The sequence below is a fragment of the Micropterus salmoides genome, unplaced genomic scaffold (genome assembly GCF_014851395.1).
Source record: "Micropterus salmoides isolate LMB-PRFRI ecotype aquatic unplaced genomic scaffold, ASM1485139v1 Ms_hic_scaffold_7, whole genome shotgun sequence".
In the NCBI taxonomy this organism is placed as follows: domain Eukaryota; kingdom Metazoa; phylum Chordata; class Actinopteri; order Centrarchiformes; family Centrarchidae; genus Micropterus; species Micropterus salmoides.
The window spans coordinates 36,338,922-36,359,759 of NW_024044459.1; the positions used below are offsets into that span (position 1 = coordinate 36,338,922).

Below are 20,838 nucleotides of genomic sequence, written 5' to 3' on the forward strand. Positions count from 1 at the left end.
AGAAACACATTCAGTGATTTCACTTCCTGATTCGGCCCCGACAGATTCTTCACAATCAAGAACTGTTATTGGTTTTTTTTTACTTGTATATATATTTGTTTGTTTAACTGATTTTTATTGAAGCAGGTTTCTGAGAGACGCTTTGACTGAGAGGTTTGGTTGTTTGTTTTTATTCTGACGTATTTTATTAAATGTTGTCTGTGTAGATTTGTTTTGTTTACATCGTCTCGACTATGTTCAAAGAGTCTTTCAGTCCTTTCAGGATTTCACGTCTGTCCTGTGACTGATTTCACAGCTTCTCTAAAAAATTGCGATGAAAGTTGTGACGTTTTTTGTGATGAAACTGTGCAAATAAATGAAAACTGCCGAGGTCCATGTGTTGTTTTTTACTTTAGAATTAAAGTTGAATGATTAAACGGTCCCTCCAGGATCTCTGAACCCTAAACCCTGCGTATTTACACCAGCTTGCATTGATTATTTCAGAGCGTGCAGTTGACTGTGATGCAGCAGCCTGTCTCTCCATGCATTTGCAGAACAGTTTAAACCTGCTTTGGTAAAGAAGATCTAAACCGTTTTTCACGGCCCCTTTTTGTTTTTCTCTGCAAATGTGAGACGGTGGTTATCGCACGTCTGCTGCGACTTGTCAACAAGGAAGTGACAAGCGGACGTATGACAACGTTTTGTGGGGAAAAAATGATACGTCAAATTCGTGGAAAAGTCGCGCTGAATTCATGGGAATTTGTTGAATTTGTATTGATACAAGCGACATCACGAAATCCTGGAGGGACTTATGTTTAATATTTAAAACATCACATTGTTTTCAAATCAAATAATTTCCCCCTAAACCTATTATTTATTTATTTTTAACAGGTTGTTTTTGAGTATTAGACTACTGACTAATTAAGTTATATTTGTACCCCAAACAAATTGATTTATTTATCATAAACTAACCAAATATATGAATGAATGAAAGTTAACTCAACTTAAAGATTTCCTTTGTTTAACTGCAGCGTTCTAGTCGTCTCAACGTTGTTTCTTTAGTTGACTGAACTTTTTAACAACGGTTAACTTCATACTTTGAGTTAAAACCGATAATTATTTTATTTTATCAGTGCAACAATTTGCATTTCTGCATTTTTCTAACTCACAAGTTTAAAAACAACTAAACAACGTTAATGTTTGTTTACATTTCAAGTTAAAAGGGTTTAAATTCCAAGTTTGTTTCAGTTTGTGTTTAAGGCCGTTGGCAGGTTTCTCCCTTTACCGGTAGCTTTAGTCCTTTCTTGTTAACCACAAGTGTCCGTATCGAACACATGACTTATCTGCAGTGTGTAATTAGTTGATTATGTCCATGCTTTAACTTTGCCATGTTTAAAGAAGACAGTTCAATCAACACATATCTGTCGATTTAGTTTGAAATCTAAATTCTGTCAGAACTCTTTGAGTTTAAAGAACTTGTGGACGTAACTAAATGGGGCTGTAATGATTTACAATCTACTAAAAATAAAAAACAAAGAAGTCCATGTTTTTTTGTGTTTTTTTTAAATCCAATACATTTCTCTTTATTATAATTATAGATATTATTCAAAATTATATTCTTAATAAGATAAAAGAAAGCAAATGCACAACACAGACGCCATTCAGCGTCTCTTTGTTTATATATATATAAAAAACAGATATGAACATGAATGATTAGAGGCACACGTTCAGAGAAATTAAAGTGCAGCAATCAGCAAATGTTCTGCATCATGTACACGGGAGGTGGCGGGGGGGGGGATAAATTAGTTACCGGTTCAATAATCAGATAAAATAAAAGTCTTCTCAGTAAACTTATAGATTCATATTCAGCAACGAGAGCCGAGTTTCAGTCTTCAGCTGCCGTTTCTTCTGGCGGCCATGTTGTCGCTTCGCGTCCCATCAGGAAGTTTAACTGAGAAAGATTCTAAACCAGAGCCGATAGAGAGAACCACGTTCTGCTACAACAGGTTCTTTAAACACGTTACAAAGACAAATATTAACATGTTTTTCTACAAAAAGTTCATAAATGCTGTCTGAACACACGAGAAGCCGTAAGAGAACTTTGTCTAAATAAGAAGAAGAGGTGACGACGTTCTGTGAATAATGAACCTGTTAAAGTGTCCCACAGCCCAAAGTGACGTCGACCAACAAAACATATCATTTTCTCAACTAATCGATTAGTTGTTGGGTCCAGAAAAGCGTGAAAAGTGTGGATCAGTGTTTCCCAAAGTCCTCAAATGTCTTCTCTTGTAGCGCCACCCAAAAATATTCAGTTTACGGTCCCGTGAGAGAGAAAAGCATCGACTCCTGACGTTTGAAAAATGACTAAAAACAATCGATCATCAATATATTTTGATATTAATCAAGTCATTGATCTCCAGCAGAGACGCGCTGAATTACCAACGGACAAAAAACAGATCCTGCAATGGATTAATCTTCACAAAATGTGGAGAAAGTAAAAAAGTGGAGAGAGAAACTTTCCAGTGAGACGTGAAGGCAGCAGCAACAAGACGACCAGAGGAGCAACAGTCCAGTCACGTAGTTCATAACACTGGTGGTGGATTCTGGGAAATAGAGTAACAGCTCTGCAGGGCTTCGTACTGACTGTAGAAAAATAAAAAGACCGTAGGTCTCAGCTTTCTGTTTCTGATATCATCTCTGAGAAGGACAGACCGAAAAGTTTGGTTCCAGAAAAACTTAACGAGCAGACGGGAGATAAAAGTTAATTAATTAAATCAGATGGTTTTAAAGATGAAGACAGTTACACTCTGGTTGTGCTACATGATTGTGCTTCATGGAGCTACACACCTTCATCCACCTCCTCATCATCAGGTGTTTTTGTAGCTGTGACGACATTGATGCTGCATTCAGGTGATGTTTGAGAAAAAAAAAAAAAAAAAAAAAAACACAGGATGAAGCTGAAGTGACATCATCCAACATGGAGGCTGTAAAGTTTTGGTTGCTTTCCGCCTTAAACTGCCACCTTCCCCCTGTCAGACGTTAGTATTTCCCCACATATTAGATGGAACTCGAACGCAGCGTTCACTCCAACATGAGTTCCTAACATCATCTGAAGGTTTAAACTCGTCCCGATTGAGCGACGATCCGTTCGAACTGCACGGAGGGTTTTTAACTGATCTGATCTTTAAACCAGACGTCTGAGCGCCGCGCTGTCGGCCATTTTGGTCTCAGTTCTGGCCAGCTGGAACAGAAACAAACTGGACTCTGTGCCGTTACACAAAGGTCTGATTCTGTGTCACATCAGCAGCTCCGACTTCAGGAGCGGAGGGAGGATTATTTTGACAACATCTTGTAAACAAAAAAGGCAAAAATGTAACAGGACAGAAACGGGAAACAACTTTCTGTGGTTTCAAAAATCAAAACACAACGAGATCAGAGCTTTCATTTACACAGACGAAGGTCCGGGCCGTCGGGCCTGGGCTGGAAATCCATGTTCAAACTACATCAGTAACTCAGAGCGCTTCATTTGTGCTGCCTGGAGTGGCGGGCGGGCGGGCGGTGTTAGGGAGGAGCCCTTTCAGCTCACAGCAGCCTGAAAATATCGGACAGGCTCAACACACTTCAAGTATTTAAACGCCTTAAGAACAGATGAAGAGACAGATCTGATGAGATCAACCGAGCGCACGGAGTCGGGGAAGAAAGAAACCAATCGGTGTGCACGATTCAGCAGCTCTGGATTTAACTTATCAGCTTCGTGTCGGGTTTCCTTCACTCTCTAAACTCAGATGTGTGGCGGACTTTTTACAGGATAAAAGATGTTTTTGCTATAAAAACTTTGGCAAAAAAATATATAAACCGATATTAAAACCCACAGCAGCAAGTTAGTAAATCGTGCATACAAATAATTTTTTTCCCGTACACCCTCCTGGCGCCGCAGAAGCACTTCAAACGGTTTCATTTCATAAATATAATCCAGGTTTCCGACCGGACGCCGTTTCCTCCAGCAGGAGGAGGAGGATGATGTCACAGACGGCCGGAGCTTGCACATGCTCAGTGTGAGCGAGTTGTTGCGGTAACAGTCCTGATATTTGTGTAAACTGTCAGCATGTGGAGACAAACAGCAGCGACAGACAGACAGAACGACGCTGCCCCCTGCAGGCGATGACTTCCTCTGCTGCGTGTCCCACAATGCCGAGCAGCTCTGACCGCACCGTCCTCTCCCCGTGTGTCTTTGTCCCGGTGAAAAGTCCGTCCTTTTGGGGACAGTCGGCTGTGCAGTGAATTCAACTCACACCCTCCTCCTCGCTGCTGTCCTGTACAGCGAGGAGCGTTTGAGCTTGTGACCTCTGCAGACCCGACGGGTGGAGTTAGGGTGAAGCATGTGCACAGAGAGAGGGGAGGCAAACTGACCCCAGCGTGTTTAGGCGGCAACCAGACTGACGGCTTCGAAAAACGTGAGTTGATTTCAGAAACTGAAAGGCCGCCGCCGGGAGCGTCGCACTTCACAGAGATAACTCACAAGCGATACGTTTTCACGAAGCGTTCGCCCCCCTCAAGAGCACGACGGCCCCCCCGTCAGCGTTTCATGACCCCGTCAAGAGTATCTACACCAGATGAAGGAGGCTGGAGTTCACACCTGTAGCAGCTGCGACTCGCAAACGTCTTACAAAAGAGGAACTAAAAACAGCGGAGGGAAAATACAAACAACCGACAGCAGTAAACAATTTGTTTTGTTGTTAGAAGTCCCTACACACATATTTTGTGATTCGGCGACGGGGCCCTACACAAACACGATTGTTGTTTTCTCTGCTTCTCGCTCTCGTTTGGACTTCCTGTTATTGGTCCCACTGAGGGTTTGAAGCCCTTTGGTTAAATCTGTCCAAAAGGCTGTAGGTGTATAAAACAACTGAGCAGAGCTTCATCAAAAGTGGAAAAACAGGTCATTTTAATAAGATAAAAGTTGTATGTTGCTGTAAAAAACCAGCAGGGGCTGCATGAAAATTAACGACGGGGGAAACCAAGATTTAGATTTCAGCAGCTGCGGAGGGACGACGACCACGAAGAAGCCGTTTACCTTTCTAGATCTGAGAAAGGAAACCAGAACAGAACCAGACTACCGGCCCGTTTATATCTGGCATTTCAAGTTAGAATCTAAATCGTTAGGAGCCGAGGTGAAAGGACGAGTTCATCAAAGGGGATAAACGTCAGTAAAGAAATGAAGCTGGTCAGTGTGATGGCCGCCTAACGTTACCTGACTCTCTTATCTGAACAGTCTGTAGAAATAAAAAAATAAAAAGCTGGGAAAGATTTCTTCTCAAGGGGGGCGGGACTAGCAGACAGGGCTTCAGGCCCCAGTGCTGTGATTGGCCGGGCCGGCCGTCAGTCACATGCTGCTGTCCTGCAGGAGCGGCTCGATGTCCTCCGCGTCGCTCGTGGGCGTGGCCAGGGGGCCGGCACTCTGAGCGTGCGCAGCGGAGGAGCTGCTGGACTTGCGGACGGAGCAGGTCTTGATGTCGGTCACCGGGTGATCGGGGATGAAGACGGCCACGAGGAGAGCGAGTAAGACGGCACACGCTCCGAACAGGAAGGGCGGGCCGGGGATGACCGACTTCTACGGGGGGGGGAGAGAGAGAGAGAGAGAGCGAGAATCCTGTCAATTAAAAAGTAGAACATCATGACAAAGAGACGGCAGGAAACCGGATATTTAGTTTCTTCATGGTGTGAAAAGTGCGGGAAGACGTTGTCTTTGTTTGCAGGACTTATTGTTGATGTTTAGCAGGTTAGCATGCTAACATTAGCTCATTAGCTTTAAACAGAGTAGAGTACAGCTGAGGCTGATGGGAACGCCATGGACACGTTAACATGTTGACCAGATGACATGGAAAGTCACTAACCGACCGGCTTCATTCTGTTCGTTTGTTCTCTGGAAACGTAGTTTTGATTAAAACAATACAGCGAGAGGCCGAAATGAAAGAGGTCTCTCCCACAACTTCTCAGAAATCCCAGAAGCCGAGGAACAAACCTGGTTTGCATCCCGGTCTCTAACTCGGAGGACCTGGGTGTAAAGTTTTACTCTCGACACAATGGAGGATCCTTTGGCTTCAGGTCAAGTTGGGGAATTCCTGTTCGTGTGCGTGCGAATGTACCTTTGTGCTCTGAGCGGGTCGTCCCGCCACCGGCTCCATGTCGTTCAGCTCCACGTTGAAGAGGAAGAAGATGAAGCCGTAGAGAGCGGGACCCAACCCGTTACACAGACCTCTGATACCTGTGATCATCCCCTGGGCCACACCTGAGACACACACACACACCGAGAATACATCATCACACATGCGTGAAACTCTCACAGAGACAGAGGAGGCGGGACGGACGACAGACAGGTGGACTGACCTTGCTGGTCAGGTGACGCACTGTGTGACACCAGAGCAGAGACTGCTGGGAATGTGATGGAGGACATGGCTGCTACTGTTCCTGCTGCCCACATCATCCTGAAACAGAAGAGAGCAGAGACGCAGAGTTTGTTTTTATGGTCCGAACACACACATGTACGAGAAACGACTGCACGTCCCGGGAAACACGACGCACTCACCAAGGCTCGGAGCCGAAGCCGTACCAGGCCAGCTGGAAGAGCTGAAAGCCCAGACCCAGAAGAACTGTGTTCTTATTACCGATGGTCCTCATTAAAATGCCGAGGAACAGAGTCTGATGGAGAGAACAGGAAATACACAGGCCACAAATTCAGACATTCAAACATTATGTTGGACGTTTCATGATATATGTACAGTCAGATATAATTAAATGAAATGTGACGTTTGTCTGCTGCAGCCTCGTCCTGAGAAAGAAATAGAAACCAAAAGGGAGAAATTTATATTTCAGATGTTTATGCTACCTTGTCAAAACAAAAATTACCATTTTATATTGCACCACTACTCACTCCATATGTACAGAAGAACACAGGGAGCTTATTTTGATGCTCTATTAGAACAACATGTTTATTATTATTACCCCAAAGAAATCAAATGAATTGTGATTTCAGCTGGACTTAATTTGACCCAAACAACTACGGAGGAAACATGAGGCGCAGCCCAAGATGTTTGTTCTGCAGCATCTTAAACCCTCGACCGCACGACTTCCTGATCAGACCTCTGCTACCACATCACTGCACAAACAACAAGCTGCACCCACTGCACGAAACTCTGCCAGACCGCCGCCTTCAGAAAATCATTTACATCTAAAAACGCAATTTCAATTTGGCTCAGAGGACGTTTGACGTAATGACAAGGTAGAGGAATTACCCACTGGTGTAAAGCCTCTCTGTCCTAATCTGTTACAGGCAGCTCAGTGAAATCAGGACATTTGTGTTTTCATTTGTTGTCTGCTCTTTTTATTTTCTCAAACATTCAGATGGTTTCCAGTATTTTAGCCTGTGTGGTTGTTTCTGTACCTGAGCGACTATAGAGAGGACTCCCACCATGGCGATGAAGGCAGCGATGGCTGCAGGAGAAAACTCAATCACCTGAAACACACAAAACATGTCTGTCAGTGACTCACATGCATGTCATCAATGTAATAATGTCATATTGAGGGAGGGAAATTTACTAAATTAACTGTTTTCATGGTCTGAACATCTTCATTAGTTAGGAGAACATTTTAACTTTCATTACAGCTGTAAGGTGAAACGTTTCCTGTCCGTGTTGCTGCATGACTTGGAGTTGAAAGGGAGTAAAATCGATCGATCAGTCAATGAGGGATCAAAAAATACATCTGACTGTATTTAATTCACACATAAAGTAAAAAAAAAACATGAACATGTGTCAACACACGTGGCCAGTGTCATCAGGTAGCTGGTTACGGTGAAAGCCATCTGCACAAACGTTAAAACTGTTCATGAGAAAAAGAAATTTACAACATTCATCGAAGAGCAAGTAACATATTTAAGTCTTTTGAATGAACACGGCGGAGAGTTCAGTTGTGTGAACACAAGAAACATCCGTTTGTCACGGTTAGCCATGTTTCCTGTTTACCGTGAGGTCGACCTACTACTCTGACCTGAACGGAGAAACGCTACCATATAAACGGCGAGTAATGTAGGTGACTTCAGCTAAGCTGTGGCTACACGCTGCTGTGAAGCGAACGTGCAGAAAGGACGAGACGGTCCCAGAGCAGAATAAAGAAGGTGAAGACGACGTTTAGGTCAGCAAAACTGAGACATGATGTAAATTTCAGGGATCAATAATGACTGAACTTCAAGTTATTCTGCAGCAGTGGAAGGAAATGAAACTTATTTCTACAGTTAACACCCCGGAGCAGCCTGTTAATACATCCTCAGAAGCTTTATTTGGACTTTATTATATAATATTAATGAAGGCAGACAGAGCAGCTGGTCATCTGTTGATCCTACAGTGAAATAACAAACAAAACTTCTTCAATTATTTGTTAATTTTAGACCTGAAAATGTCTGTTTTGGTGATGGAAATGTTGGTTTTAACTGACTTTTTAGTCCAATATGTCGTCACCGCTTGAGCTGCAAATTGCAGTAATGCAGCAGCCGCCGCCTGTGTTTGGACTGACGGCTCGACGGAGCGCAGGAGGCGTCGGCTGTCTGGCTGCTGATGTTTACTTCTACCTCGGTGATGATGCGTTTTCCAGGAAGTAGCAGTTTTCCATGAAGTTCAAGGACCCAGATCCTGAACAGCTCAGTTTGCCGACATGGGTGTGTGGAACAAATGTTGGCTGCTGCTTGACTGACACTGTGTGCGTGTGCGTGTGTGTGCGTGTGAGTTACCTGTCTCAGGTAGAGGAAGAAGCTGGAGTACTGTCCGGCCTCAGGCAGGTAGGACAGGAACACTGTGACACAGATCAGCAGCACTGTGCTGTCTTTCCCCACTCGACGCAGAGACTGAACACACACACACAACAAGCAGCTGTGAAATATGCAGTGTTGGTATAATGTTTCATGATCTGCATGTAGAGGATCAGCTGGTTAACCGTGACCTCCGACCCCCTGCTGTGGGTGGTTTCAGTGTCTGTACTCACGGCGAAGGGGTCGGCCTGCTCCCAGGAGATGGGGAAGCCCCAGGACGTCAGCCGCATCTTGTCCGGCAGCGACTCCGGGACCACGAAGAACACGAAGGCGATGTCGGCCACGGCGATCACCGTGGCGATCAGGACCACCAGGCTGTCGCCGTACTGCGCGGACAGGTACGCCCCGATGGCCGGGCTCGTCACCAAACTGGCCGCGAAGGTCGCCGAGACCTGACGAGACACAAACGCACACAGAGGGGGAGTTTCAATTAATCCCAGAATCCTTTTGAATTAGAGGTCCAGTATTTTTCTGATCAGGCGTCTGACACACAGGGTCTGATGTTATTATTATTGTTAATGTCATAACACAGCAGTGAGGTGGAAGTAAGACTCATTTTAACATTTACTTCCATTATTATTATTATTCTAATGAGCTTTGTGTCCTTTTTCAGTGTGATTGTATAAAACGTTTGGATAAATTGTTAAATTAATAGAGTAATAAAACGTTGCAGCCCTAAACACGACCACTTCTGGTCCTTTCGGCTCAACATAAAGCACACAGACGACATCAGAGTCCTTTTTTACTTCCTGTCCTGTCTGTGACGCCGGTTCACTGCAGGAAACACCATGAACTCCAGTTTGTTCTGCAACATTCAGAGGCTTCATCTTTAAAAGCCGTCGTCTCGGCATTATATCGCTCTGTGAAAGAGTTCTGCCACAAAGCTAAACACGCTTCCTGGCTGATGAAATGTGCAGTGTGTGGCGGGAGTTACCAGTCCGTAGGCCGTGCTCCTCTCGTGCTCCTCTGTGATGTCAGCTACGTAGGCGAAGATCACCGAGAAGGTCACAGCAAAAATCCCAGAGACGGAGATCAGAGCGAAATACCACCTGCACACACAGACAGGAAACAGCAGCTCAGACACACATCGCACTAAAACAGCAGCAGGGCTGCACCATGTGGTACAAAAACAAATCATACAGCCAATATACTACTAATATACAGATATTACGATTCGTGATATGTAGCAATGATCAAATCTGCATCAAAAACTATTAAAATGAAGCTATGCTGGGGTCTGAACCCAACAAAGACTTGAAATCCGTAGAGCAGGGCGGGCATCTCTGCAGATACTTCCATCAACAGCATGTTCAGGATCTCTTAAGATTTCTGGGTGAAAGAGGACGTTTGGACGCAACGTGATCTTGTAATTATCCTCGATATCAAAACTAACACTGCAGCTGCTGGGACACGTCTCAGGAAGAGGAGGCAGGCTGTATAAACTTCGAATAATAGCTTTTATTTGCTAAAAATCACTGAATTGACCCTGCATATATTTGGGACAGGCACAAAACTGAAACTACTATGAAAAACACTTTATTTATTACCAACAGTATGAATATTACTTGTATAAAAATATTATATCAAATACACCAATTCGTTTGCTCTGGCTCCGACAGACGGCTTATGCACTTTTATTTTGAAGGCAGCAACGTAACGAAAACAACAACAGGGTGCGGGATGAGAGACGTGTGGCAGAAGCTGAGAGTTGGATTCATTTTTATGAAAAGCTGTTTTGATTCTTTTGGTCGTTGGACCCTTACAGACTAAAGGAAGATAAATAATCAAGGAACGGACACATTCGGACTTAACGAGCGCTTCAAAGGTAACGGGAGTCTGCTTTTTTTTTGCACGTGGATATTTTACAAGCAGCACTATCCCTGCGAAATTAAGCTGAATAAATAAAAATAAACAGTTCAACAGGCTCGGGAGCGGAGTTCTGCGTTTTCAGAACTGCCCATTTCAAATTCTGGTAAAAAAATAAAATGTTTAAACTGTGTGTTTTGCTTTGTGTCATCTACACCATCAAGTAAAAAAAAAAAAAATAAAAGTCCGAATAAACTTAGTAATTCAAAAAGACGTCACTTTCATCCAAAACTAATTTCTCTTCCAGGAGACATTTAAAGATTCTGACTTGTGATTGATGGAAAATTAATACGACAAAGCTTTTAGCATTTCCTTTTAATAATTCAGAAATAATTTTAACATCTAAATGTGTTTGTTTCTGCCCTGCCGGCGCTTTAAGGCTGCATTAAGTAAGACGTCAAAGTGAAATGTCTTGTGAGTTTCTGCAGGGCGGATTACACTAACTCAGAACTTTCTTTCAGATCAAATCAAAGTTCATCTTTTTATCTTGACAAACAAAGATAGTTTTTAGACAAATGTTTTTTGTGGTCTAGATGTTATACAGTTTGCGGTTTCTATGAAATCCAGGGACCTTTCGGGGGAAAACAAAGGGACATTCAATGCTTCTGCTCATGTTTCATGCATTCAGCAAATACACTGTTCACTTTCCAAGAAGAACACATGACGCCGTGTGCGAGATCAGCAGGCGAGGGCCGTGAGTTTTAAGTCCCTGATCCTCGGCCGCTCACATGAACAGCATGTGACTGTTCAAAGTGCAACCGCCCCGAAGCCCGAGCGTAGAGATCAGACCGGGGCTGCTGGAAACCGGGATCAAGGTCCATCCACGGAGACGTCACCTAGTGTCTCGTTTTGTCCGACAAACAGTCCAAAACGTGTGATTCATTGTCTGCAACTCATATTTAAATGTGTTCATTTTAACGGTTTTTAGTACCAATATATAATTTGAGGCATTCTGCACATTACTTGTTTCCCACTCCTATAGTCAGAAAAGCAAGAGGAAAGAGATTGTTTATGTTTAAGGCTCCTTCAGACTGGAAGAACTCAAACATACGATCTTCAACGTCATTTCACATATTTAAAAATAGTTTGTCTGCTTATTTTGAGTTAAATTGTTCATGTTTCAGATGATGGTTTACCTATATATATATAATTTACACCATCTTCTTTCTTCTCTGTTTTGCTGAGCAAGTATTAGTTAAAACCGCTCGATGGCCACAAAGAGGCCGTGCCTCTTTGTGGCCATCGAGCGGTTTTATTCTTTTAAGTACTTATCTTTTGATGTTCCTTTGTTCGTCTTCATTGTAGTGTGTAAATTGTGGTTTCGTTTTTGTCTTTCTTATGATTGTAATGCGTTTGATTTGTCTCTTGTTTTGTATAGTGTTTCAGGACTGCACTCAAAGGGTTTGTCCTATTCAATAAACTTGTACAACATATAAAACAGAGGAACGGCTCTCACAGCAGACCGGCTGCTTTTGTCTTCTTAAAAAATGACTCAAAAGGGATGCAAAATAATTTTCTGTTGATGGACAAATCTATTAAATTGACGTGAGATCAGATTCACGAAGAGACGCTGCAGACATTAACTCAAGTATTAACGTTCAGGAACAAAAATCTCAACATGAATGTCTTTGATTTCAGTTCTTCCCCTGAGAGGAAGCTGCTTCAGACACACCCAACATCTCAGTTTCACAGCTGATATTAAACCAGGTAGCTCGTTCCTGAGCTTGAGGCTGGTCTATAAAGATTTCCAGCCCAAATTATCCTGTTTTACAGACATAATCTTTAGGTCGCCTCCGATCACAAACCCTGCAACAGCCAATGAGAGCGAGCTGGGCAGGAAGCGTCTCCGGCGTGTTGTGTCTCTGCTCTATGAAATAAACAGAGTCCCTCTTTTCAGCCTCGAGTTCATCCACAGTTTGATTCTGTTCTTTTAACACAGCACACACACAAGGTCAACCAGCTGACGACGACAGTCTGCCTCCATGTTTCGTTTCTGTCTGAAGTCACGTTTGATCACGCGAGATTCTGTGAGATCTATACCTATATATAGTATAAACCCACCAAGTGTTAGTTTGGACTGAACCGTCTTCTTAAGATTAAAATATTAAACATCGGTTCATTCTGTTGTTACGTCTGATCAGTGAAGATCAAGTAGTGCTGAAACTATTAATCAATTACACAACTGTCAGGAAATTAATTAACAGCTAGTTTTGATAGTTGATTAATCATTTAAGTCATTCATCAGGCGTAAACACCAACAATCCTTTCTGCTTTTCTCAGCTTCGTCTGACAGTAAACGAGACGTCAGCCTGGACTCGAACCAACAGACTCATCAATAATGAAACCGACCGTTACAAACGTGACGCCGCCTGCAGAGCGGCTGCCATACAGGAGGCGTGTCACTTCAGACGCCGCGATGGAGGCGTTTAGTGTCGTATAAGCCGATCTGATGTCAGAGGATCGGTTTAAATTACTTCCAGGAACAAACTGGACTTCAGCAGGAGCGCTGACAGAGATCTGCTGCATGAACGGCCACACGGGGGATTCACAAACCCTCCGGTAACCACGTTTAGCTGGACAAAGCGGATGAGGTCACACAGAAGCTCTCAGCGATAAAAGGGAAACCAGCATTTGACATTAACGCTGAGCTGGAAAAATATTTTCCAGCTGCATTTAATAAGAGATGCTCAAACAGAAGAGGACATTTAAAAGGTTAAATGACGTTAAACACACAGAGTGACTCACCACGGGCTGATCCTCATGAAAGGGATGGGGGCGCAGGTGAAGAAGACCGTCATGAGGAGGAAGGACTTCCTGCCCCAGATGTCTGACAGCGCACCAATCAGAGGTGCCGACAGAAACGACAGGAAGCCCTGAACAGGAACGCAGAAAAACAAACATTGATTTAAAAATTAAGCAAACAGTTAAAGTCATTTTCAAGCAGGAACCCCAAACGTCTGATGGTTCCAGCTTCTCAAATGTAAGAACGTGCTGCTGTTCTTGGTCTCACATTTAATGAAGTGAATTATTTTGGGGGGTTTTGGACAAAACAAGACGTCGTCATCAAGAAAATTATCTGCAGACTCAAATATAATGCAAACAATCTTTAGTTGAACATTTACTGCTTTTAGTAAATTAGACGGCTCATGGCGTGGAGACGACAAGAAACAGGAAATGACCATAAAACTCAAAGCTATTTTATACTTCTGCATTTAATCTATATGCGCGCACTTTCCTCAAACATTTAACTGCACGTCGCAGAACCGCAGAATACAAGAACTGTGATTGGTCGTCTTGGTAGCGTCGCATGTCCGGCTTGTCCTTCTGCTTCAACGGCTCAAATAACATCCACAGCGAGCCACGCAGATTTAGCATCAGACAGGTACTCTGAGCTGAGGATCACAACCGGGTCAACATCTGTGAAAGCTGCTCTGACTCAATATATTCTCCTGTTTTTACCTTCCCCTCACCGCTGGATCGTCTTTTACTACTAAAATATATTCTTGCTCATTTGTTACTTTATATTATTTACCGTTTCCTGTTTTGCTGCTGTGACAGTGAAACATCCCCGACAGGATTCCTTCAGAGTTTTATAATTAAAGGTTGTGCTGGTCTTACCTTCACCCCCTGAACCAGGCCGTTCATCAGGAAGGTGTGCTGAGGGAACGTCTCATGGAGGACCTGAAACAACAACAACAACAACAAGTCATGTCGAGGGATGACACAAGAACAGATTCATCAGGGATCAGATACATGGAAGATGGAGACAAGTGCGTCTGCAGCTTCGACTTTACCGGTGGGGGGGGGGGGGGGGAGTTCACGGCTGTGACCTTCAACAGCTTATTTCTCAACAGTTTGCTCATTTATAAATAAATTGACATCAAACCACCTCTCATCTGTCCTGGACATCCTCTCACTGCTTTCATTTTCTCACTGCTTATAGACAATCGTGGAATTTTACTGGTGTTGACTAATGAATTTCTGGTATCTTCACATCCCTGACCACACTGACATACAGTAAAACTTCAAATAGTCTGTAACAGCTTTTCATAAAAATGAATCCAAGTTGTGAATCCTGAAGTCCATCTCTGTCTGTCTGCTAACTTCCTCTTTAACTCGCTGGCACAGATAACTATCAACCACGTTAAAGGGCACCTTGATGAGTCAGCCGTGTGATAAATTAAGAAAATGGAGGAAACGCTTTACTTCCTGTGACACATCAGCACTCAGACCTGCAGAGTTTGAGGCTGCTGAAGGACAGAGAGTCCTCCCTGACTGACGACGTTCTTAAACTCATTTCACCTGGAGGACAAACTCAGGGAAACATGCTTGTTTGCGTCCTTTCTTGAAGTCAGGCGTTTCAGATGGGCGTCACTTTCACTTCTGTGTGTCCGGTACAGAGAGGTGAAGATTAGCCTAGCTTAGCACAAAGACTACCTGTGCTCTACTTATGGTCTGAAAGTTGCCTCCAGTCCAGTAACGTACTGGGACAAGCATTTACATTTACTCTTTTGGCATTTACATTTGAGGAACAACATACAAGCATCAACTACAGATCTACAACTGACAATACATACTAGTAAGAGCAGCAATAAATACTAGTAAGAGCAGCAATAAATACTAGTAAGAGCAGCAATAAATACTAGTAAGAGCAGCAATAAATACTAGTAAGAGCAGCAATAAATACTAGTAAGAGCTCATAGTACATATCACATCAATGGGGTAGATACCTAGAGAAGGAAGTGAGAGTTAACAAAAAGTGCAATCAAAACAAGATCATTGTAGGGGACAGGAAGTGCATGTTAGTGGTTTGGAGTTAGAGGTGTTATAAGAGGAAGTGTTCTCGGAAGAGATGAGTTTTCAAGAGCTTCTTGAAGTTAGAGAGGGACGCCCCTGCTCTGATGGCGTGCGGTAGCTCGTTCCACCATCGTGGTGTCACAGATGAGAACAGGGACTGGGATTGCTTTGTGTGAAGGGATGGTAGAGCCAGGCGGCGTTCGTTGGAGGAGCGTAGCGGCCGAGAAGGAACGTAAGTTTGTATCATGGAGTTTAGATAGATGGGACCCAGGAGTCACTCTGTATGCAGCATTAGTGACTTGAATTTGATTCAGGAGGCCACGGGGAGCCAGTGGAGGTCACTGAGTAATGGAGACATGCTGCTGCGTTCTGAACCATTTGTAAGGGTTTCACTGCACAAGCTGGAAGACCTGCTAGGAGGGCATTGCAATACTCGAGGCGAGAGATAACCATGCCTGTACCAGAAGCTGGGTGGCGTACTGAGTGAGGTAGGGCCTGATTTTCCTTATGTTGTATAGAGCAAAGCTATACATATGCTGATACATATCAGTGAAATATTTTGTAAAAATGACGGGCATTGAACTTCAAGACAGACTGGTTCGAGATGAGGTCACTTCTGTCAGGAAATCCAAGTCAGTTAGTGCAACATTCAGAGCGACCTTCTGTACTAAGTTTAGATGAACCCACGTGAAGTCAGACTGCCGGAGCCTCGTATTAACTTCAGAGGTTACAGAACCAGGACTGTGGATTTTGTTCCCCATCACTTACAAAGAAATCCTTTCAGATCTCAGCAGCAACAATCCCGTTTTACTGCACGCACGCCACGTGAGCAGTGAATTAAGACACACTTATGTGAACTTACCCTTTAATTAAAAAGGAGGACTGCAGAAGACTGAGCTGCTGAGTTTTTAGTGTTTGTTAGAGTGCACTTCCTCCCAGAGATGGAGGCAGGACTGGCAGGTGAACTTTATGAAGCGATGTTTGTGTTGATGTTTACTCACGGTCAGCATGGGCGTGGTCAGCAGCCCCCAGGCGAAGAACTCCAGGAAGATCACCACCACCGCATGAGTCACTTTGGCCCGGCCCCGGCCGTGCTGCGGCGAGAAAGAGAGGCCGAAAACATTAACTATTCATCCGTAGGAATCAAATTCACTTCCTGTGCAAATCTGATAAACTTCCATAGCTGTTGACTCCAGCAAGACGCCCGCATGTTTCTTCTCCTTTTGGTGATGCAGAAACGTTTCTTACCGCTCGTCTCATTTTGCTTTTCTCAGATCCATTTGGATGAGAGATTTAGAAAAGCACTTAAACGGCGAACCACATTTACACTCATGTATGTATCACGTGCTGTCGTAACAAATCTGTTATTTCTGAACAAAGTCCAAATAACAGCCTGATACGGCAGCTAAGCAGTTTCTGTTACATGCAAAGGAAGGACGTTAATGCACATATAATATCAGGACCATTAAGCGTCGGGTCCGTTTATATATTTATAAAACGTTTGAGGCCCTGATGGGTTTTTTGTACTAGAATAATGTGCAGAAGGGCTGCACAACATAACGTTTCAGCATCATCACCAGAAGAAAAACTCGCAGTTCTCATTTTCCACGACTAATCTACAGAAGTCTGATGAACATCATTTGCTCTGATGTTCTTGAATACATGGCGTTTGTTGCCGACAGGCAGGCTCTGCATGCACCGCAAACCACCAATCACAGTATTGTTCTTGATCAGTCTATCAAACAACCAAAGCAGGCCCCGCCCCCGTTAGTTTTTAATAACAACTTTGAAAAACTTGAAAATGATTGAGGAACAAGAGAAAACGACCGAAACAGCGGATTTGTTTGCCAAAAGAAAGAAACTTCAGTAAACCAGTCTGGTGTTTAGCTGCTCTTTTATTTTGTTCAAGAAAAGATAGTTTGCACTCAAAATTTACATTTTTCAGCTCATTTATTTTTATTTTCTATGCATTTTCTCTACATCATCCCCCCAATGATTCTAGGATGCTTAATTCTTTTTTAAATGGAGCCACAGAAGTCATCTGTTGACAATTCCTGTGTTTTTTCACATCACTACATATATTTATAGCAGAAAAATCTGTTTTTTCAAATATTGTGCAGCCCTGATGTGGATAAATGTTATTGTTATTTAACACGTAATTTACAGTATGAAAATGAATGTATGAAATTATTAAAAGGTACTAGATAGATTTGATAACATGTCTGTCTATGAATGCATTTTATTATTCTTTTTGGTTTGCATTCATTACACAGGAATCTACGTCCGTCCATCTATTATAGATGTCTCTGGGAGGAGTTTTTATTGCTCCACTGCTACACCACTGCCTGTTTACCGTTTCATTTCAGTGTCCAGATTCTGAGCGTAAAGTCTTCCACCATTTAAAGCCTCAGGATGCAATGAAAAAGCAGCGGCTTGTTCACAACCTGCATACGAGATAGATGTGAAAACCTCTGGAGGTGTGAGCCTACAGGCGTCAGTGATGATGACGATCTGTTTCCTGCTCATTACAGAGGAAACTCAGCTCAGAGTGTCTGTTTATATATATAGACTGATGGAGGCTTTTGGTCTGGATTAATCAGGAAGGAAAATAATAGATAAAGAAGCATGAACGCAACCCGAGACTCTTCAGATGTGAAGCTGTGTTTGTCATGCGTTTGTGAATTTGTTAATTCTATTTTATTGCCCAGCTTCTGCTGTTAAAAGGTTTCACAAAGTTTTAAAGAAAGTTTAGGCTCTCTAGTCCAGATTAGACAGCTCTAGGCATGGTGGGTTTTTGATCTGGACCTGGTGTATTGTGGTCTACATGCAAAAAACAACATACAAATGGCCCCGGGTTTTTTTTTTTTTGCAATTTCACAAGTAGAAAAGAGATTTCACAAACATGAAACTGTTTCTTAAAGAAACTTTAGCCTCTCTGGGGCAATCTAGTTCAGCTCTGGCAGCACTAAGTCTGGTGGTTTTAGATCGGGACCTGGTTTAATGTGGTCTACATGCCGGAAAAAACAAACCAATATAATAAATCTTCTTTTTCACTAATAAAATGAGAGGTTTCACAAATCTGAAACTATGTTTTAAAGAAACTTCATCATCTCTGGAGTCATCTAGTCCAGATCTGACAGCTCTAGGTAGTGGTTTTTCATGTGGACCCGAGTTACGTTACTGGATAAAAACAGCAGCCTTTAGCGCTAAAAGACTGACAGCTAATGTTTTGAACCGTGAAACAGCTCCTATATAATAATAATAAACAAACCACCTCGCAGCTTGTGGTTAGTTGTTAAAGTTTACCCGGAGTAAACGCGAGCTGGCTAACGTTAGCTTAGCTTACCAGGCGGACTTCCTCACATCCTCGCTAGCAAACACCTTCGGTTGAACGTTAGCGTTTACGTGAATCTACGGCTGTCAGCATCAAACACCTCAGCATCACGTCCGTGTTATTAAACAGACGTCTGTCCGTCACGTTACAGCAGCTGTCAACTCTTTTGAATTATTTAAAATTCGTCGTTTTTGTGGTACAGAGGAGACGTTAGCCTGACCCGAGCCGAGCTAGCGCATTTTCTTACCGAGCTCCGGACCAACATCACGTCGTTGGCCTCGGTCGCGGTTTTCTCCAGGTTCATCTCACATCTTGCCGTAACGATTTTCACTTGGACTCCATGTTGGCCGGCGTCCTCCTGAGGTTTCTCCGTCTCTTCCAGGGTGTCCCGCGGTGTTGAGTGTAACTACGTGTCTGCGCTATCATGGGCTCCAGGTAAGAAGAAGTCGACGCGTTACCGGGGCGGTAAAATACTCTGGCTTTCGTTTTTCACCACACATTCCTCCGCTGCTGCTCTGATTGTACATTTACCAGCTCGTCGCTATGTTTTTATCACCAGAGTTCTCCGGGCGGACGACGCTGTCGCCTCATTTGGATCAATGTCCGTTTAAAATGTGTTTAACACCGCCCGACGGGGACGTTTTTTGACATTAAAACGAACGCGTGCCCCCAAATGCGCCGCGCCTCCTCCAACGGATGTGACAGCAACACGATAGCTGCTCCCAGATCAGCTTTCTGTTCAGATCGGCCTCTCCATCACCGCGGGCAACAGCTAACATCTGACTCTGGATCAGCCAATACACATACAGTTCTCCATAGCTTTCTAAAGAGCGCGCCGCCTGCCGCGCCAACGTCCTCACTGCAATGCAGATTATGTTTTATTAATTTACCGACGTACATACGCGTATTGTGCCGTTAAATTTAACACCTCAGCGCAAAACAAAGACAAAATAGTGTTCGCGCTCAAATTACTCTGCTGTAACGGCTCCATCTGTGGAAAAAACAGGTCAACGGGGGGATCTCAGTATTTGGCAGGAAGTCCCAACGGCGAACAGCGCCGCTCATATTCCGCTCGATCACTATTTAGCAAGCGGCAGAAAGGCGGGACTCGGCGGTGGAAGAATTTTTTGGCTTCAACGTAAAAGCTGCACAACAACCAGTGTCAAGGCAACGGCGTGATAAATTACACTTCCTGTCTGAGCATTTCCAAATAAAACCATGCGAACAAGCGACAGTTCATACACCAAATTGTGATGGTTTTAATTAGTTAATCGAAAAAGATCATAATTATGTATATAAACACATATAAGTTTTAGTGGTCACTGTTGTGCCTTTGCACAAGTGAACGTGGTTTCAATGCATTAAAGCAGGGTTAGGAGTAAAACTAACAATTATTTTTATTATTGATTAGTGTGTACATTTTCTTAATTAATCAAGTCATTGCTTTGTTTTTAAAACTACAGAAATTGCTTGTTTTGTCTGATACATTTTCTGGTAATCTCTAATTAATAAGTGATTTACCATTTCTGCTCTACATTCAACACAGAGCCACAGTGAGGTGAAGGAAACTCAAACAGAGATGAACTCCATTAACTGGACACCAACAACAACCTGCACTGTGTTTTAACTTCTGTTTGATGACGAAAGACTCATTTACACGCATCACAGCCTCTGTGTTACACATATACAGGCCTACATATAACACACACGTGCCACAAATCAGAATTATGCAGACATGCAATCATATAAAAGATTTCCTCCTGGAAACAGTCCTACCAGCACAAAAACAAGAGAAAAAAGAGCTGAGCTAAACCATAGAAATGAAGAAGACCTAAAACAATAACACTCTTCCTAGCAATTCAGTAGTTATTCATACTGTACATAATATATATATATATTACATCCACCTGCCTCATGTACATAACATATTGCATAATTACTGCACAAAAATATATGTAGGCTTATTTATTCCAGCATTGTTTGCACTATTTCACTTTACTAT

General features: G+C 43.1%; 2 protein-coding genes across 2 annotated transcripts in view; one reads left to right on the plus strand and one right to left on the minus strand.

Annotated features, from left to right (window-relative positions):
- LOC119891530 (scavenger receptor cysteine-rich type 1 protein M160-like) overlaps positions 1-20,838 on the plus strand; it is a 667,824-nt gene that overhangs the window by 143,621 nt on the left and 503,365 nt on the right. The window lies entirely within an intron of this gene.
- On the minus strand, positions 73-19,435 carry mfsd14bb (major facilitator superfamily domain containing 14Bb). Its single transcript, XM_038703308.1, has 12 exons — positions 19,084-19,435; positions 16,504-16,596; positions 14,324-14,386; positions 13,451-13,578; positions 9,774-9,888; positions 9,013-9,231; positions 8,762-8,875; positions 7,421-7,492; positions 6,566-6,678; positions 6,367-6,464; positions 6,126-6,268; positions 73-5,590 (listed from the first exon to the last, which is right to left on the minus strand). The coding sequence occupies exons 1-12, from the start codon at positions 19,138-19,140 to the stop codon at positions 5,363-5,365; spliced, it is 1,443 nt and encodes a 480-aa protein (XP_038559236.1). The 5' UTR covers positions 19,141-19,435; the 3' UTR covers positions 73-5,362.

Excerpts from the sequence above, each read along its gene's own strand:
- mfsd14bb (XM_038703308.1), bottom strand. The coding sequence starts at position 19,140 with ATGAACCTGGAGAAAACCGCGACCGAGGCCAACGACGTGATGTTGGTC. Across the intron at positions 9,889-13,450 it reads TTCATGAGGATCAGCCCGTG|GTGGTATTTCGCTCTGATCT; the intron begins GTGAGTCACTCT and ends CTGTGTGTGCAG. Across the intron at positions 7,493-8,761 it reads TCTTCCTCTACCTGAGACAG|GTGATTGAGTTTTCTCCTGC; the intron begins GTAACTCACACG and ends TGTGTGTTTCAG.